An 18,808-nucleotide genomic window follows, 5' to 3' on the forward strand; every position below is an offset into this window, starting at 1 on the left:
GCAACCAAGATAAATAGGCACATGGATCAATACATGAGCAATGCACAGAAGAGGATTGGTAGAGATTCTAGAGGAGCCAAACACCAACTCCTGGTTGACGGAACAGTCGCTCAGGTCGACTGCAGGTGATGACACACCAACCTATGTGCAGCCTGGATTGATTACAAGAAAGCCTATGACTCAATCTGACTCAATCAAATGCAGATGACTGATCTGCATTTGCCATGTTGATTTCTAAAATAGTTATTTTTGACGTAATACTTAAGTAATTCATCTTTGTCATGTGCTTTATCGATATCTTATGATTTTTAATTCTGTCTGATAAAAACTGGGAACCGGATATTGATAAATCATGTAATAAAATGGTTACAGTATAATCGGGGTGGGATTATATAAGTTCGCTTCCTCCCACTCCCTTTCAAGCAATATTTATTAATATGTCTAATTATCCTAAGTTTGATTAGTTACTGTATGAATGTATAACTGATGTTTATATTGCTGTTGTGTATTATTTCTACTTAATTTGCTTGAAATAAACCATTTCAAATCAAAATTCAAATCAAAAATCAAAATCAATGCCACACACACGGATCACTGAATGCTTGGAGCTGTACAACATCAACAGGACTCTAAGAGGCTTCATAGGAAACTTGATGAAGCTGTGGAAAAACCACCCTTGAAGCCAATGGTAAGCCACTTGCACAAGTGTCCATCAAATGTGAGATATACCAAGGTGATGCTCTGTCACCACTTCTGTTCTGCATATGTCTTAACCCCCTTAACTTAATAATCAAAAGTACAAGACTATGGATACCGTCTCACAAATGGGGCCACCATCAGTCACCTCCTTTACATGGATGACATCAAGTTACATGCTAAGAGTGAGCGTGACATTGACTCCCTGATCCACACCACCAGGATCTATAATACTGACATTGGGATGTCATTTGGGTCCAAGAAATGCAACCGGATGGTGACAAAGAGAGGCAAGGTAGTCCACACAGGAGGGGGCTCTCTCCCAGAAGGAGCAATAGCAGACATCGAGGACAGTTACAAGTACCTTGGAATCCCAGAGGCATTTAACAACCTGGAACAGGCAACAAGGAAAGCTGCAACAGCCAAATACCTCCAACAAGTAAGGGATGTCCTGAGAAGCCAGCTCAATGGCAAGAACAAGACCTGGGCAATAAACAATTACAAACTTCCAGTTATCAGATACCCTGCATTAATAATAAGATGGCCAAAGGAGGAGATACAGACCATGGATGTTAAGACAAGAAGCTCCTCACCATGCAAATCCAGCACCCTGAGACCGTATGCCGGCCACAAGGAAGGAGGCCGAGGACTAGTGAGCGTAGAAGCCACTATCCAGAGTAAACCATCTAAGATGCATGAATACATGAAGCTTAAGGCCACAACTGACAGTGTGCTTAGTGAATGTCTAAGGCAATGGAGAGCAGAGGATACAGTGCTGGAGGACAGATCCTCACGGGAGGACAAACCCCTGCATGGGATGTACCACCGGACCATAACTGAAGTGGCTGATAGGTGTGGGCGATGTCCCTTAAATTGGCAGTTGACGATGTTTGCAGTAAACCATCGGGATGGACGATGACATCGTCGGGGGGGGCTACTTTTAAGTTTTCGTTATTATATAATTATTATTCGTTATTTTACTTTATTACTTTATTTATTTTATTTCCCAACTAATGACTCATCCGCGATGATCCAGTATAAACTGAGGGAAGTGATTTTAACAAAAAAAGCAACAAACAAAATAGAAAAAAAGTAGTCCGCTCCCGCACTTAACTAGTCAAGTGGACAGGTGGAGCGCGGACTTACAGCTTTGTGTTTGAGGGGAAGGGGGGATGCTTTGTTACATGTGCGATATGTGTGGGAGACTTGGGACTGCGATCCGTCCCGCAGCTCTAGGTGAATGAGCTACCGAACTCAGAACCGGGTCTAAAAGTGTGTGTCCGAGCAGAGCTCGGACCGTCGGCACACACAGCGGCTTTGGGGCGGTGTGTGAGCTTTTCAAAGCAGAAATGTCACTCAGTCCTTAGAAACCGTTCCAAAAATCAAGTGGATTTGTGCTTCCAGTCGTGTCCTGACAAATAAAGGCTGACGTTTTTCCCACATATTTACGTGCAGCCGAGATGCAGATTGCAGAATTTCCCGCATGGATTTTATGTTCATCAAAGGCTACATATTGTTAGCCCGTGTTATTATACTGCTAACACGGGCTTCTTTCCAGCTCCGTTCTTCAACAGAAAAAGCACTGACCACAGGGATTAAAACGAAAATGATGAGCGAACAGGCGCGTCATAATTAACATAACATTAATAAAAGCACGTTTAGAAGATTGTCTCGTATATTACCGAGCTGACATATCTATGTATATAGCCGCTCGGCGGAACTCACATCCTCTTCCGGTATTTCAAACACTACTGCGCATGTGTGAATGATTTATTCCGACCAAAAGTGGACCCCATGTGAACGTTTGTTATATTCTGAAAACATTTTTCTGGGCCCATTTACACGGTTGAATTCTAATCCGACCATTGATCCGCTCAAGATGTTTTGCACATGTAATCACGTCTTATGGTGTCGACTTGCAGCGTGGCGGGGGCGTGGCATCACAATGGTGCCTCTCCATCGTGAGGTCAGTCACCCATCACGATGGACGATGGTATCGTCCATCGGCACAACCCTAGTGGCTGATATCAAGAAGACCTATCAATGGCTAGAAAGGGCTGGCCTACAGGACAGCACTGAAGCGCTCATCCTGGCAGCTCAGGAACAAGCCCTGAGCACCAGAGCGATAGAGGCTCAGATCTACCACACCAGACAAGACCCAAGGTGTAGGCTGTGCAAAGAAGCGCCTGAAACAATCCAGCACATAACTGCAGGGTGTAAGAAGCTGGCAGGGAAAGCATTCATGGAGCGCCAAAATCAAATGGCTGGAATAATATCCAGGAACATGTGTTCAGAATATGAACTGGAAACCCAAAGTCAAAATGGGAAACTCCTCCGAAAGTGGTAGAAAATGAGAGACCAAAGACCCTTAGAGACTTCCAGAGACTTGTCCTCAGCCTCCATCCTTGTGGTTAGCATAAAAACTCAGGATGCTGGATTTGGGATGGAACCCTCCATGCATGGTGAGGAGATTTCGTGTCTTAACATCCTTGGTCTGTATCTCTTCCTTTGGCCATCCTATTATTCCTGCAGGGTATCCCTGATAACTTAAAGTGCATAACTGTTTCTTGCTCTTCCCATTGACCTGGCTTCTCAGGACTTGCCTTACAGCCGCTTTGTTAGTGGGGTAAATAAAGTGTCAGTAAGTGGCGCTGTTTCCTCTTATCTTGGGAACTGCCATTAAACAAAACAGAAGAAGAAGAAAACATTTGTAGCCCATTTGTAGTCTTAGCTGGTTTACGCGGCCCTGAGCCTTAACGTTTCTTTTTTTTCGAAATTAAAGTAAAATTTTTCATTGTTAATTTTTTTTTATGAATATAAATATTTTGTTATTGTTGCTTTTTGATATTCGAAAACATACCCTGACCGTAAACCTCTGTAGCGGAAGTGACGTAAAAATCCACATCCGCAGAGTGTAGCCTTTACGGACAAACTAACAAATTCAGCCAATAAAAGAGAAAAAAATAATAAATAAGGCTACCTGGAAACTGCAAAGCTTCTCCCGTTCGTGACGTCGTGATTAATGTCTCTCTTTATCATTAACAGGTATGTGTCGTTGTCGCGTGGTGGTTACTCACCTCTGTTAGCCGCTAACACGTTTCTCACCAATACCAGATTCATTTTAATTTGTCGACAAAGTTTTGTTCAAAGATTATGTTTATAGTACCGGATTACTCGGAAATTATTCTTTAAAACGAGTTGATACGTTGTGTAGATGTACTTTATGCACTTAGCAGGTAGTACTATGATCTAGAGGGGTGGAAAACTTTTTGATTGTGGGCCCCACAGCGTTCCAAAATTTACCAAAAAGGTCCCCACGAGCAGATTCATCGTGGAGTGTTTAATCCACCTCATTAGAGGAAGAAATAACATGGAATCTGGATATAAACATGCTTTAGTTTTGATTGAAAATGTATATATATAATTTTAAAACACAAAATTCTGGAGTTTCTATTTTCAAACTGTGGCTTTTGTTATTGCTCCGATGGTTGACGTCCATCAGGAATAAACGCAAATTTAGAGAAATGCTGCGTTCATGGGCTGTTGGAATCATCAATAAAATGACTGTCTGACCAGGAAAACATACATGCATGTCAGAAAAACAAATCTTCCAACACCACGGGGACACACCTGAATTACAGGGAAAATAAAACAATAAGGATTATCAATATAATTATTCCAGTTTGACGGGCCACATATGCCCACAGGGCCCTAGTTTTTCCACCCCTGATCTAGAAATTGGAGAATTGGTTTTATTCAAAGTCAGAGTTTGCTGCGTAGTGTCAATTCTGTTAAGTAAATGAGAATTTTTTTTGTTCCTCTGATGGATTCATTCCTGATCCTCTGCATCCTTGTCCAAAGAGAACCTCAACATCTTCATCTCTGCTACCTCCGTAGTCAGATGGTCGTTGTCCATCTGTATTATGAAATGCCGTCCAATCAGTTTGGCTGCATTCACCTGCATCTGTGCAGACCGTCTGTCTCTGAACACCTCAGAATTCATTGGGCTGCTTCTGTCCTGTGTCACGTCATCAATAACACTAGTGTCCCAGTGCCACTAGCAGCCATGCACGCCCAGACCATCACACTGCCTCCACCGTGTTTTACTGATGATGTAGTGTGCTTTGGATCAGGAGCTTCTCCACGCCTTCTCCATACTTTTCTCTTGCCATCATTCTGGTAGAAGTTTATTTTGGTTTCATCTGTCCAAAGAATGTTTTTCCAGAACTGTGCTGGCTTTTTTAGATGCTTTTTAGCAAAGTCCAATCTAGCCTTCCTATTCTTGAGGCTTATGAGTGGCTTGCATCTTGCAGTGTAGCCTCTGGATCTACTTTCATGCAGTCTTCTTTTGATGGTAGGCTTGGATATTGATACGCCTACCTCCTGCAGAGTGTTGTTCACTTGGTTGGCTGTAGTGAACGGGTTCCTCTTCATCGTGGAAATGATTCTGCCATCATCCACCACTGTTGTCTTCCGTGGACGTCCAGGTCTTTTTGCGTTGCTGAGTTCACCAGTGCTTTCTTTCTTTCTCAGGATGGACCACACTGTTGATTTAGCCACTCCTGATACTGTAGCAATTTCTGGCATGTTTTTTTCATTGCAAACATGATGATCCACAGAGATTCCTGTGAAACATCTCCTGTCAGTCATCTGGTTGTTGATGACCTGGATCAATAAGGACAGAGCAGATTGTTTCTGCTGAGGAGACTGAGGTCTTTTGGAGTGCAGGGACCTCTTCTAAAGACCGGTTAGGACTCAGCCATCTTTTATGGCAGCAGGTGGGAAGAATTTGGAGAAGCTGGTCAGGAAAGTCCACTCCTCTTGACTCAGAGGAGGAGGTGGGAGGAAGGATGGAGATAATCTCCCACCTCCTGTATGATGTAGAGTCACCACTAAGCAACGGATACTAACACTTTAAATGTCTAAAGGACTTAATATTGTTAGAAACCTTCATTTAAACTCTACCCTACAATATTTCTTTATCATCGTATCTTATAATGCGATTTATATTGTTCTGTTTTCAGGTACCTCGGCGACAATGAGCGTCCAGCCTCCAAATCTCAGTCTGAGGCTTTGCTGCAGAAGCTGCAGCAGAAAGCAGAATGGAAGCAGAGACAGACTCTGAAGGAGCGAGAAGAACACCAACGTGAAGACCAGACGGAGCAGAAGAAGCCTAAAAAGAGGAAATCTAAGGATGTTGGGTTTAACGAAGATGATTCTGAAAACCATAATGAGGCTGTAGAACTGAGGAGGAAGGAAGGTGGAGAAAAACGGACGAAGAGAGATGTTTCAGGTACGCTTCTCTTTGTTTTCCCCGCACTCTTCCCAGTATAAAGCTCCAGACGTTATGAAATAAGTAGGAGGTCCCTGCAGGTATCTTTACATTCTTCTGTTCCTCATGTCTCCATATAAATCAGAACTGATCAAAAGATAAGAGCGAGCAGACTGGCTTCCCTGAAGCTCAGGTTTGTTGTCTGTGTCTATTTATAATATACTTACTGGGTATTTACATGTTGTGCAAAGGTGTCTTTTGTGGTACTTACCACATGTAAGAACAAGGTAAGTACAAATAAAGTACCTTGAATTTAAGTCTGCACTCGTATGTTTCATGGTATTTACCGTGAATTTACCACAGAAACTACCCCTTAAGTACACTGAAACTGGACTGTAAAAGAAAGTCAGCCCTATTTCCACTCTAGTACATGGTACTTTCAGTGCACAACATGTAAATACCCAGTAAGTATATTAAAAAAACCCAGTGTGTACCACATAAGTATGAACCAAATAGTACCACATAAATACACAGCAAGTACCATGTAAGTACAGAGTAGACACAAAAAGTACCATGTAAGTACCCAGTAAGTCCCATAAAAAAGTACCATGTAAAAAACCTGCAAGTACCCAGTAAATTCCATAAAAAGTACCATGTAAATACCTTGAAAGTACCCAGTAGTTACACAATAACTACCATGTAAATACCACTTAAGTACACTGTAAGTACTGTAAAAGAAAGAGTTAGCAATAATTGCTGCAAAACCCAACTTCTCCTGTACTTCTCCTGCATAAAAGGACAGACGAATGAACAAGTTTGAACTGTCAAACATTCCTTACTTTACATTTTAGAGGATCCCATCAAAGATGCTGCAGACTCAGAGGACAAGCCGGCAGAGCCAGAAGAGTCCTCTCCCGCCCACACTGGGTTCACCGTCCTGGGAGACTTTGAGCACAAACCTTCTTCAAAGGTTCTAGTCTTCAGGGGAGTTTTTTGGGGAGGGTTGAGCTCCTTTCAGCTCTAACTCTTCCTCCTGCTCACAGGTTCACCGAGTGCTGCCGCAGTGGCTTGCCCAACCTGATGCTATCTGCCGGGACATCAAAAACAACTTACTTCCTGTTTGTGTTGAATCACCACTCTGTCCTCAACTCCAGAAAAAGCTGCAGGATAACGGAGTTCATCACTTCTTTCCAGGTGCGGGTAGACTTTGACCCAATCCAGTCAAGTTCCTGTCAGGTCATCCAATCACTTCCGGTTCTGAATCAGTGCAGGCAGAGGTGATCCCGGCTATCCTGGACGCCGCGCAGCACGGATCCCTGCTGGGAAGAGGCGGCTTCAGGCCCAGAGACATCTGTGTGTCTGCGCCAACAGGCAGCGGCAAAACGCTGGCGTTTGTCCTACCTGTCATACAGGTGAGCTGCCAGCTCCTCCTTCACTTTAACTAAAAAAAAACTTTAATAAATCAGAATTCTGTTCCTCTGCAGCAAAAAAAGTCACCTTTTTTTTACAGTTAAGCAGCCTCTTTTTTTCTAAATCACTGACTGTCAGAGACAAAAAGATAAATGTTAACATGTGTTTTTAGTTCACCTGTTTGATTTTGAAGTGAACAAGAGAACCCTCCACTTTGTAGTTCTGCTTCTATTTCATTTTCCATTGATCTATTGTCAAAGCGTTCCCTGTGGTCTTTTAGCTGTCATTATGCACATTTGAGCCAAAATCCAAATACCTGTGAGGTTTTCTAGGACATAGTTTCTGCAGAGCAGCAGGAGTTGGCGTGGAGTAACAGGTGAACGATAAACGAACAGGAAAACTCTTTAACATCCACTGAAAGAGAAATCATTACAGATTAACAACTAAGTCTTTATTTTTTGGTGTAGAGTAGCTGAGCAAACAGATAACATGGGAAAAAAATCTTTCTCAAACCTATTAGAAAATATAGAATAAAAGATGTTTTTTTCCATGTTAAGAGAAAAAAATATCTGCCAACTGTAGTAGAATTTGTCTGGGATAAGTTGCAATGTCCTGGTCTTTTAAGAACCAAATTAAATCTTAAAAATCTGCTATAAAAACTCATATTTTGGTATGCTGCTCTGGTAATTGAAATTTGTGTCGAGTAGACCAATAGATCCATGAACGTCTTTGTTTTCCTCATCTGAGCTGGAATCTGGATCTAAACTGTACGGCCGGATTGCTCCAATACTCACCATCATTTTTGTTGTGGTGAGGGGCTGTAAGCTAGCGGGTTGATGATGGGAAGTGTGGGCAGGCTTACTCTGCCCCAATGGTCCTGGCCACCACTCAGAGGGGAATTTCCAATGCACTACTGCCGATCATCCTAATCAGAACTTAAAAGAGCCCTGAGAACGCTTTGAAAATAGATTACAAGATGATGGGAATGGGACTTAAAAAGAAGTTTCTTCCTCGGTTCTGAACCAGAAGGAAAAAAGAGAGTAAACGTGTTTAGAGGAAGGGGTGGAAGGTACAGAACCAACAAAAAGTTGGACATATAGAGAGAAAAATCAAAATAAACCACAATGGTTATTTGGGGGTGAAATAAAGTTGAAATTTTATGAATGTTTGTTTCCTGTCAGGTTCTGATGACCCGGATGGTGTGTGAAGTCCGGGCTTTAGCCGTGTTGCCGACCAAAGAACTCGCCCAGCAGGTCCGAGCCTCAGAAACCCTCCACGAAGACCCGAAGGTTCACTGCTAAACTGACCGCGTTGTGTTTAGGTCTACAAAGTGTTCGGGACGTACGCTGAGGGAACCCCTCTGAGAGTGTTGATGCTGGCCGGACAGAAGTCCTTCGCCGCAGAGCAGGCGTCTCTCTCAGAGATCAGGTCAGGACACTGAACCAAAGGGGGTTTGACTCTGTGACGGGGTCCATCTCTGTTGTTGGCTGAAGAGCTCAGGAATATCCTAGCTAAAGATCTTTCTCTGCTTTTGCTGCCATTGATGCTCGTTTGAAGTAAATGTACCCACGGAACAGCCTCATAGCGGCTGGCTCCTCCTCTTCATGCTTCTGTCGATCCACCGCTTGATTTTCTGCACCTGAAAGATCCAGAATCTCTATAAACGGGTTAATGACAGCAGGAGCTGTTTAAACTCTGGTGGTTAAACTCTGCTGCTCACTCCACACGTGCATGTTCCCTTTACACATGGAAACATCTGTTATCTTTGAATGTATTTCTTTTGAACAAAAATCCCCAGTTTTTGTCAAAAGCAAACTCTTAGCTTAAAACCAACTATTTAGCACGGTGGTGGAGGGTTAATGATGCAGTACCTCGACTCCTTACTGCTACCCCCTGACCTTCTCTGCAGAGGAAAGCGCCTCCAACGAAAACCTTTCCATGTCTGGTCTTTCAGAGGCGGCGTGCGGCGCAGCACGGCAGACATCATCGTGGCCACTCCGGGTCGGCTGGTCGATCACATCAACAAAAACTCAGGCTTGTGTCTGCAGCAGCTCAGGTTCCTTGTAAGTTCCTGTGGGTGAAGTTACAGAGTTTCTGCAGGCGGGAAATGAAAGGTTTCTGGTTTCCCTGTGAGATCATTGACGAGGCGGACAGGATGATCGACAGTATGCACCAGTCCTGGCTCAGTCTGGTGACGAGGGCCGTCTACGGACCAGAAACCACCAAGCTCCTGGGGAGGACGGAACCAGCATGTATCACAGCAGCGAGGTGGGTCACAGCATCACAGAGCCCTGACCGTCCAAAGCACTGGTTCTTCTTAAGAACTGGAGCCGGTGAGTGTGATGTCACCCATAGAAAATGGTTCACGTCCGGCTACCAACCAAATCAATTCAGTCGCCATTTTTTCACGATACGGACACCACCATGCTGGAGTAAGACAATGGCACTAAGCAGTGACTGGTCCCAGCCGGTCAATTTCTATGGTAACCACACTTTCCAATCAGGAGTGAGCGTTTGGAAAGCCACACCCCCACCAGTTGAACGTTGGTTGTGAGACCACCTACTTTTGTTGAGGCATCTGATTGGAAATGTTTAGGTTCACTAAAAAGATGTAATCAAGAATAATGATTCTGACTATTGGAGTGACAGAGTAACAGCTTTCTAGTCTATGGGGCTTTGGCGTCTTGGACTCAGCAAGTACTTCCTGTTTGGATCGCCAAGAGGAGGGGTCCCTCCGTCCAGTTCCCATTTACAGTCAATGGTCCAAACAAAAAAAAGGTAGAATGGTGTAAAGAACTTCTGAACATATTTATAAACTTGAAGCTTTAAGAATTCCCAAAAAACATAAACGGAACAGACTTCAGTCTCTGCAGTGACATAAAGTTAAACCTGATCAGTTTACTAGAGTTAAATAAAAAAACACATGCCTGCAACACTCATACTGTCAATGCAATCTCATTCATTTCTGGTACTTTTTGTTCATTTCCCATGTTTTATTCCAGATGAAACATCAGTTTCATTATCTAGAAAGGTTTCATTTATAGCCTGATATAAATAATCCTTTTTTTATTATTATAAGCAGCAGTATTAGAAAGTGTTGACCAACTGTTATCGAGGCATCAACACAAAGGAATCAAAACGCCCGTCTCTCAGTTTATCTGGGAGGAGCTGGCTACATTTCGTTTTTATGTATAGGTATGTTAGAAAGCCAAACTCTGAAGGTCTTTATTCTAAGAGGGATGTGTCAGAGACCTTCACATACAATACATATGAGAAGCAGGGTGTCATCAGCGTATCTAGACTACAAGGCGCATAAACAAGGAATAAAAGTGGAAATTTCTGCTTTAACGACATTGAAGCTTGAATCTGTGAAGTGTTTGCATCGACGTTTGTGTTTCAGTGTGAGAGTTGACCGCGTCTGGAACGCTTCTTCCTCTCTCAGTCTTTCTCCACCTCAGATGCCGCTGCAGAAGCTGCTGTTCTCCGCCACGCTCACTCAGAACCCAGAGAAGCTGCAGCAGCTGGGACTCCATCAGCCGCGACTCTTCAGCTCCGCCCACAGCAATGACCCTCCGGCAGACGCCACCGCCCTCAAACCGGAGCGCTTCGACTTCCCTCAGGGGCTCACGGTAAGACCAGACCTCTGACTGTCAGGAGCTTGGATCTGTTTTTTATGATGATTTCGGCTTTTAGGAGTACTATGTGCCATGCACCCTCAGCAAGAAGCCACTTCTCATCCTCCACTTCATCCTGCGAATGAAGCTTCATCCCATCCTGTGCTTCACCAACTCTAGAGAGACCGCCCACAGGTCGGAGGAAGCTCAAATGAAGGTCTTCTTGGGGGTTCCTGCAGCTGTTCTTCATGTCTGTGTTCTCCTCAGGCTTTATCTGTTGGTGCAGCTCTTCGGTGGAGTTCAGGCAGCTGAGTTCTCCTCCCGGCTCTCCCCAAATGAGAGGAAGAGGACGCTGAAGGAATTTGATCAGGGAAAGATCCAGCTGTGAGTATTTACTGCTGGTTTCTTTTACAGTCCTGCTTCAAACAACGGCCTCTCAACAAACTGTACGTTACATGGATTAAATGATTGAAACCTATTTATTTAATTCTTTTTTACACAAACACAAACTGAATCAGTCCACCTTAAGTACTACAAAGTAAATTCCCAACACAGATAGTGTCCATTAATCCATCCAATTAATGCAAGAAAGAAATGGTTCTCTGGTGTAGCAGCAGAGGAAAAATAGTTTAAAACCACGTGTTAATTCCCATAATTCCCATTTTCTGCGGGTCTAATGGCTCCCCCTCCCCCCATTTATGTTTAAATGATCAGACATATCAACAAGAAGACAATGTCTTCAAACCTCAACCCACCAATGGGCTCTGGTCAAAGACCTGTCCAGCACGGTGTAGGAGATCTCATGATGAGGGCTTGTTCTGCATTGAAAATGAGTTTACATGAAGGCCTCAAACAAATCAAAGAAAATCAAGGAATTCAATAATTGATCAGCAGCAAACCAAACCAGATCAGGCAAAAGTCACTTTGGGTGGCGCCAGAAGATAAATGTGAAGTTCAGATGAGATGAATAACGTGAGTCAAAGAAAGTTTTGTTTTTTCCAAACTTTTCTGGAGTTCATTAGTCCTCACTGTCCGAATGGGGTGATTGAAAGAATAGTACATTCTGATGGATAAGACATCATTTCTAAATAGTTTCACTAAAAAGGCGAACTCATGTTGAAATCTGAAGCTAAAAAGCAACAAAGGTGTTTAATAATAGCAGCGTTCACTTGAACAGAAAAGGTTAAAGGTCAGCTTCTTGGATTTTGATCCTTTCTCTGTGTTCTGCCCTTCCAAAGCCTCATCAGCACAGATGCAGCTGCTAGAGGAATCGACATCCCAGGGGTCAAGTGTGTGGTGAACTATGACGCTCCACAGTTCATCAGGATGTACATTCACAGGTACATTCAGCCCGTTTCGCCGCCGCCGCCGCCGCTGCTGTTGTCACGCCTAAACGTCTACATGTCGTTCGTATTCAGGGTTGGAAGAACAGCAAGAGCCGGGAAATCTGGCCTGGCCTTCACTTTCCTGCTGAGAGTGCAGGTATGTGACGGAGACTGAAGGTACACGGACTCTGAAGACGGGGAGCTAAAGCCACATTCTCTTCCTGTTCTCTCAGGAGAAGAGGTTTCTCCAGATGGTGCAGGAGGCTGGAAGTCCTGGACTGCAGAAGCAGATAGTGAAGCCGGAGAGTCTGAAGAGCATGGAGGAGCGCTACGAAGGAACTCTGCAGGAGCTGGCTGGTGTCGTCAAGGTGACCGTCGGCCTCCCCGTGTGCTTGTCAACAAATGTAATGTGGTTAAAAAATGGTTTTATTTTCTGTCTTTTACAGAAAGAGAAGACCAGATGACATCATTCAACCCAAAATACGTTTTATTTTTAATAAAGATGCATTTAATCTGGGTCTTTTTTTTTTTTTTACATTTTCCATCATTTCTGAAGTTTTAAACTATATTTAGAAATTATTACATTCCCTTTGATCTTTTTCTTAGACCCGATCCCACCAACTTGTTTCTACAGTTTTCTCATGTTAATATTAAAAAAACAAACTTGAAGCCGATCAGTGACGTTGCATTTAATCTCAATTGAAAGCCTGTGAACTTCTGAGCTGTGAGCTACCTCTGGTTTGTAACTGCTGAAAAATAAAAATGGGAATGTGTGCTCAATACTGACTTGAGTCTGACAAGCAGAGACTTGAGACTCAACTTTAAGGACTAGGAGTTTGAGACTTGTGAATAACACGGTTTTGTTCTACTGTTCTATCTCCTGGGCAGTTCAAACCATTGTTCAAACAAACACGCCAACTCTTGTCATGACAACAAAATAGTTGTTATAACTTGACTTGGGTTTGTCACCAAAGACTTGAAGCGGGATTTGAAGTTAAATACAAAGACCACAGACTTGGATTTGTAGAAAAGGACTTGTGCGAATCTAAGAATAAAATTACATTTGGCATTCCTCAAGGCTCCTTACTGGAGCCTGTTCTGTTTTTCATATTTACTTTATTCTGAAGGAGAGCACAGAGACTGGTCCATAGATTAATTTTATGAAGTTACTAACTGGGTGAACTCAGAGAAAAATAAAGATAAAAAAGAACAATTTAGCTCTAAACAAAATCACATAATTATTGTCTAAGACTGAAGCCATCAGGGTTTTCTAGGTATTTAATGGTACCTAAAGTCCATGTAAAGAACTACATCATGTGAAGTGTATTACCTTGGATACTTTAGTCTTTAGATTTACAAGATCTTAATTTAAATATCAAAATAAATCCAACCTTAAAAAACTATTCATAAAATTTTACGTTTTTACTGTAGCATCCAAACACTACATCTGAGTTCCACACATTTCTGACTGTCTGTCCAGTTTTTCTCAGTCACTGCTTTTTGAATAAGAGAAGCGTAACGAGTCTTTATGGTGGCAGTCAGCTGGAGATGGCCAAACAGTGGGGGGGCTATGATGACCTCCATGAAGGGTCGGGGCAGGAGGTGAGATTCCTGCAAGTCTCAGTTTTTGTTTGACACCAGACAGAGCAGTGGCTAAAGATTTTTCATCGTCATCACAGGGTCCTGCTCTTCAAATCAGCTGTGACCCTTGTGCTATCCTAGGCACTTTAACATTGGGATTTGGGTCATCTAGACCCACTAGACAGTGCTCTGAACCTTTTTTCTTCAATGATTTGTGATCTTCATTGGTGTCCATGGATTACATGAAATCTTCCACCTTTGTCGTGGTAAGGAGAACACGTCAATGGTCATCTTGACCCCATAGGATAGCACGAGGGTTACAGGTCTTAAATCCCCTCATCTGCTCGTTTAAAAAGCTGATTGTTTTTTTTTCTGTCTCTCATTGAGCTGAAATATTGAAACTAAAAAACTCAGTCATGTTTTCTTTATTTCAGTCCAGCCGTCACAGAAACCGTCTTCCTCAGTCCCACTTGGAGGTCTTCCTCCTCATGTATCTCTCTCCCTGGCTGTCCACGGCCTCGTAGAGCTGCTCGTTCTCTCTGGTTGCGTGCATGTAGCCCAGGTAACCCACACACAGAGTTATGGCCACCAGTCCCATCACCATCACTGGTTTGTTCTGTAGACAACAGCAGCAGTTTAGAGGTGGGAGAGGAGGCTTCACGCCAGCGTCGGCTTAAATCTAGGAGGGATTTTCCTGGAGTTTCTGCATGACCCTTTTGCACAAAAGCTCCTTGAAGCCCACTTACCAGGAGGACTTTTGTCTTGAAATTGTAATTTATCTCAGATACATTTACTCCAGACTCAGTTGCACAAAAACATTTATTGTGTGTAAGTTTAGGCTTTATCAGAGCCGAATAAGTATGACGTTTTGATTGATCTTTTCTTCTAATAACTGGAGATTTTGGATTCCTGCACCTCCGCTTAATATTATTTATTAAGCATTAAAGTTAAGTCTTCGAACATGTAGTCACTTAAAACCCCAAACTATCTGGCAGTTCCAACCTCACAAAAGTACAAAACTGGAACAACGAACAAGTGGGATCCAAATCATTAACACCCAAAAAGAAAGACCAAAAGTAATAAAACTAAGTAATAAAAAAATTATTTTATGAAAACAGACAAGAGTTTATAATTTTACTACTTTCTAATGTTAAAAGACTTTACAGAAAAGACTAAAATCGTTTTAAAAAAGTAAAAATTAGGGCTCAGTTTCAACAAATCCCACTTGTTAGTAAAAACTTCCCCTAATTGTTACCTAAGAATGAAACCGTTTAGTCTGTTTAGATAAACCCAAATGTATCTAAAAAAGACTGCGGCCATGATGCTTCAAAACAGGCCTTCCAAGCTCGGTCACGATACGTTTAGGAACACTCGTAAATGACAGCATTCACTTGTGACAGGGTCAATAAAAGCGGATTTTTCAGGTTTGTCTGTCTGTTACAAGATGTAACTTTTCCTTTTCCTCCACAATAAGTTACTGCTCTTTGGTGAGAAGTATGTTTCCATTGAAACTACCGATTCTTTGGTCCTTCGTGCGTCCCTAAAGTCCGAAAGGCGTGATCGACCAAACTAAAGGCCTAAACTGAAAGCAGCATGAAGAGCTTCTCACTGGTTTTATGAAGAGTTCGGGGTTAACGGCGCGGAACAGCGTGGTGGTCGTGGCGCCCCTCAGCCCCGGGGTCCGGAAACCTTTCTCCTGGGGATTCTCCTGTCCCTGACTGGCCGCTTTTTCCGACATTTTCGCCCAACCCTAAACCCGACCGTCGCTGTTAGGTTTGTACCGGAAACATGATCGGTAACACGCATGCGCAAATCTTACGTCAGTTCCTTTATGTCTATTTAATTGATTTAATTATTTATTTTTCCATTGTCTATTATGATTGTGACCAAGCATTAAAAAAAATTAACAAAACTGACAATCAATACAGAGTATCAATTTTGAACAAATTGACCAAAGGAAAAAAAAGCAATAACTGAAATAGGGGGAAAAAGAAAATTACAGAAAATGTATTTAGCCGCCTCCCCAAAACAACACTGTTGTTTCTGACGCTGTTCCTCGATAAATGTGTACTCTCTCAAAACGGCATGGAAGACATTCGTGTTCCTCCTTTGCTGAATAAAGACGACACTCCAGTGTGTAAAATTCTGTTATTCTCACTCATCTGTTTTGGAACTGTGGTTCTTCAGGGGCCTGTTTCAGAAAGGAGGTTCAACCAACTCTGAGGTTGAACTTGAACTCCGAGTTGGTCAATCGGGAGATTAACAACTCTGAGTTTTCTGTTTCAGAGAAGCTGATCCGAGTTAGGTCAATCAACTCTGAGTGGACTGATTCGGAGGTGAGCGTCCGCACCGCGACTATAAGAAGCCATTATCAATGGAGCGCAGATATCACGAGTCACCATGGCAACCGTGAAAAAAAGAGGTCTGCGTATTTTTTGCCAGCTGAACTTGACGTGCTGCTGCAGAGTTACAGTGAATATGAGCACATATTCCAGAAGAAAAGCAACACTGCTGCATCTGCAAAACAGAGACAGTTAGCGTGGGAAAACATAGCTGCTCAAGTTAATGCGCAAGTTTGCATTTAAATAATTGTCAGAAAATATTGACTGCAATAATTTTTTAAATAGCGTACGGTGTGAAATAAAAAATGGGGATATTTAGGTGTACTTTTGAAGTGTTATTCCTGGTGTAAATGCATGAAATGCTGCATAGTGTACAGAACCAATCTGGGGGGAAATGCATTTAACGTCGGTAATGTTTAGAGGACTTTTTTGTTAACCTTCCCCTCTTGCAAACGTTGGTCATTTTAATATTAATACATGCAATTGTGTTTTTCAAAGTGAACTTTTGTCTACTGTTGAACCTTTCGCTGCGCGAAGACTTCTCCTTTCTTTTCTCTCGTCTTTCCGACCGTGGTCAGAAGCGCAGGGGAGATTTCCTTCAGGGCAGAAGGGAATTCTCCTTCGGGGTTCACTTCCCGTTGGAAACCCTCAACCTCCAGAGCGGATAAAGAATGACTCCAAAACAGTTATTCTGGGAATGACACCTTCTCTTTATTAAACTCAGTGGTCCGTCCTCCGAACACACAATATATACCACGCCCACACCTCCGCTCCGTGCTCACCCCCCCCCCCCCCAATCTGCACCTGCAATCGCCCCCCCACCCTTCTCTCTCGTGGCTCGCACCCCGCTCAGCACACACACACTGCAACACTACCCTTGTATTGATCAAGTGGTATAGGTTTATATGGGATTAAGAAAGTAAGCAGTGCTAGCAAATTGTGTTTCCAAAAACTAATTGTTACATTAATCTAATTCAATGTCCCTGATTTCATTTTCATGTAGATGCAATCCTGCAGGAATTAAAAGAACATGGCAGCAGCTAAAAGTGAAAAAAAAGAGTCTTCTCAAAATCCTTGTAAATGTAATTCTCTACGAATTAATGCAGCCTCCTCGTCTATTGGGTCCTCCAAAAAAGGACAAGCCATTCTTGTCACTTAGACCGTCTCTGTGTGACGGAAATTTGGGCAATGAAGGTTAAAGCGACAAATACCGCTTCGTCTTTAAAAAGGGGAGGGGACCGGCAGAAACTTTGAGTTTAGAGGATAAAACACAGCATAAGTAACCATGGACACTGACTCCGAGTATAAGTTACCTCTCTTTCAGAAACGGGTTTGACTTACTCTGCTTTCTCTGGTTTAACAAACCTCCCATTCTGAAACGGAAAACCCAGGGTTTCCCTGATTTCAGGGTTAACGCACTCAGAGTTTACACTTAACCTCCTTTCTGAAACAGGCCCCAGAATAATTATGGCAAAGCTGACCAACTTTATCCACACAGAAGCCTGTGATCATATAAACCCTAAAATGGTAACATGTCCTTTTTGGTAAAGTACACAGTAATTCCTTTGATCTAATAAACAGTCATTCTCATTGCAAAATGTTACATTCCTAGGTCTTAAGTCATGCACTGTAAACCTTTTTCCCCGTTTTGATGGAAGAAATTGAGTTTTGTGTTTCGGCTTTTTGCAGAAGCTCTCATCCTAAAGCCAACATTTCTTACATCTTTCTGTAAGTTACAGTCACTCTGGTTAATTTAATTTTTATGTCCTATAACTTTTTCTGTTTCTTCTTTATGCGATGTTCGATGTTTTATTAACCTGAGACACGCTGACCGATTATGTGCCATAAAATGTTTTAACCACAAGTACCTGCATTTCCTGCTTTAGAAATGTCCAAATATATAAACAAAAAACTAAAATGAAACCAAATGCAAGAGGTTAAAACAAAGGAAAAAAAGACAAATAAAAGCATAAACACATCGTTAGAATAACTAGCTGTACAGTAGCTAGATGTCTTTAAACACAGATATTACCTTTAGGCAAATAATTGAGTTTCTACGTAGCAAATTATATAAATAAACTACTCCTTCAATTTAGTGGACAGACGACGGCCACACACCTGATTTCTTTCTACTTCTTTTACCAAAACGTCTGTCCAACAATGAAGTTGCTTCTTAAACGACTTTTCAATCGGTACATGTTTGGGTCTCCACTGGTTATAGTTATTTAATTGCTTATTTTTGTCATCAAAAACTGTTCTGTTCCACTTTCTCCACCACTATGGAAACATCTAGCCTTTCACCCTATTTTATGACCACAAAATGTTTTTTCCCTTTTGATTTCTGAGAAAAGCTTCTGTAAAATTAATTTCAGGGAGTTGGAGCAGTCAAAGGAAGAACGCGAAGAACAGCACTGTTGACCTTTAGAGACCTTTTGCCTGATGAAAATTCAGCTTAAAGCTGCACTTCCCAGTATTTCTGTATTCAAATTGTTGCAGCACAGAAAAAGAAAATCCGGGTGGAAAAAGATTGTATTTGTGATGTAAAAAATGCACAAGCTCCCTGGAGAG

The 18,808-nt window shown here is 42.4% G+C and overlaps 2 protein-coding genes across 3 annotated transcripts; one reads left to right on the top strand and one right to left on the bottom strand.

Moving 5' to 3' along the window:
- Positions 1-3,389: 3,389 nt before the first annotated feature.
- On the top strand, positions 3,390-12,991 carry ddx51 (DEAD (Asp-Glu-Ala-Asp) box polypeptide 51). 2 transcript variants are annotated; one of them, XM_023953080.2, is made up of 16 exons: positions 3,390-3,741; positions 5,721-5,989; positions 6,820-6,938; positions 7,012-7,162; positions 7,235-7,380; positions 8,560-8,631; positions 8,700-8,806; positions 9,333-9,441; positions 9,513-9,646; positions 10,821-11,007; positions 11,072-11,187; positions 11,260-11,376; positions 12,231-12,332; positions 12,411-12,474; positions 12,551-12,685; positions 12,764-12,991. In XM_023953080.2, exons 1-16 carry the CDS (start codon positions 3,719-3,721, stop codon positions 12,779-12,781), a joined length of 1,869 nt encoding a protein of 622 aa, XP_023808848.1. In that variant the 5' UTR covers positions 3,390-3,718; the 3' UTR covers positions 12,782-12,991. The 2 variants fall into 2 exon arrangements, with proteins under 2 accessions (XP_023808848.1, XP_023808849.1); XM_023953081.2 differs by having other exon boundaries at positions 3,403-3,741; positions 7,240-7,380.
- Positions 12,992-14,307: 1,316 nt separating this feature from the next.
- Positions 14,308-18,346, bottom strand: smim8 (small integral membrane protein 8). The gene is made up of 2 exons (XM_004083900.5): positions 15,508-18,346; positions 14,308-14,514 (listed from the first exon to the last, which is right to left on the bottom strand). Exons 1-2 carry the CDS (start codon positions 15,634-15,636, stop codon positions 14,359-14,361), a joined length of 285 nt encoding a protein of 94 aa, XP_004083948.1. The 5' UTR covers positions 15,637-18,346; the 3' UTR covers positions 14,308-14,358.
- Positions 18,347-18,808: the final 462 nt, after the last annotated feature.

Source organism: Oryzias latipes, chromosome 24 (genome assembly GCF_053564925.1).
Source record: "Oryzias latipes strain Hd-rR chromosome 24, Olatipes_Hd-rR_3.1".
Classification (NCBI taxonomy): Eukaryota; Metazoa; Chordata; class Actinopteri; order Beloniformes; family Adrianichthyidae; genus Oryzias; species Oryzias latipes.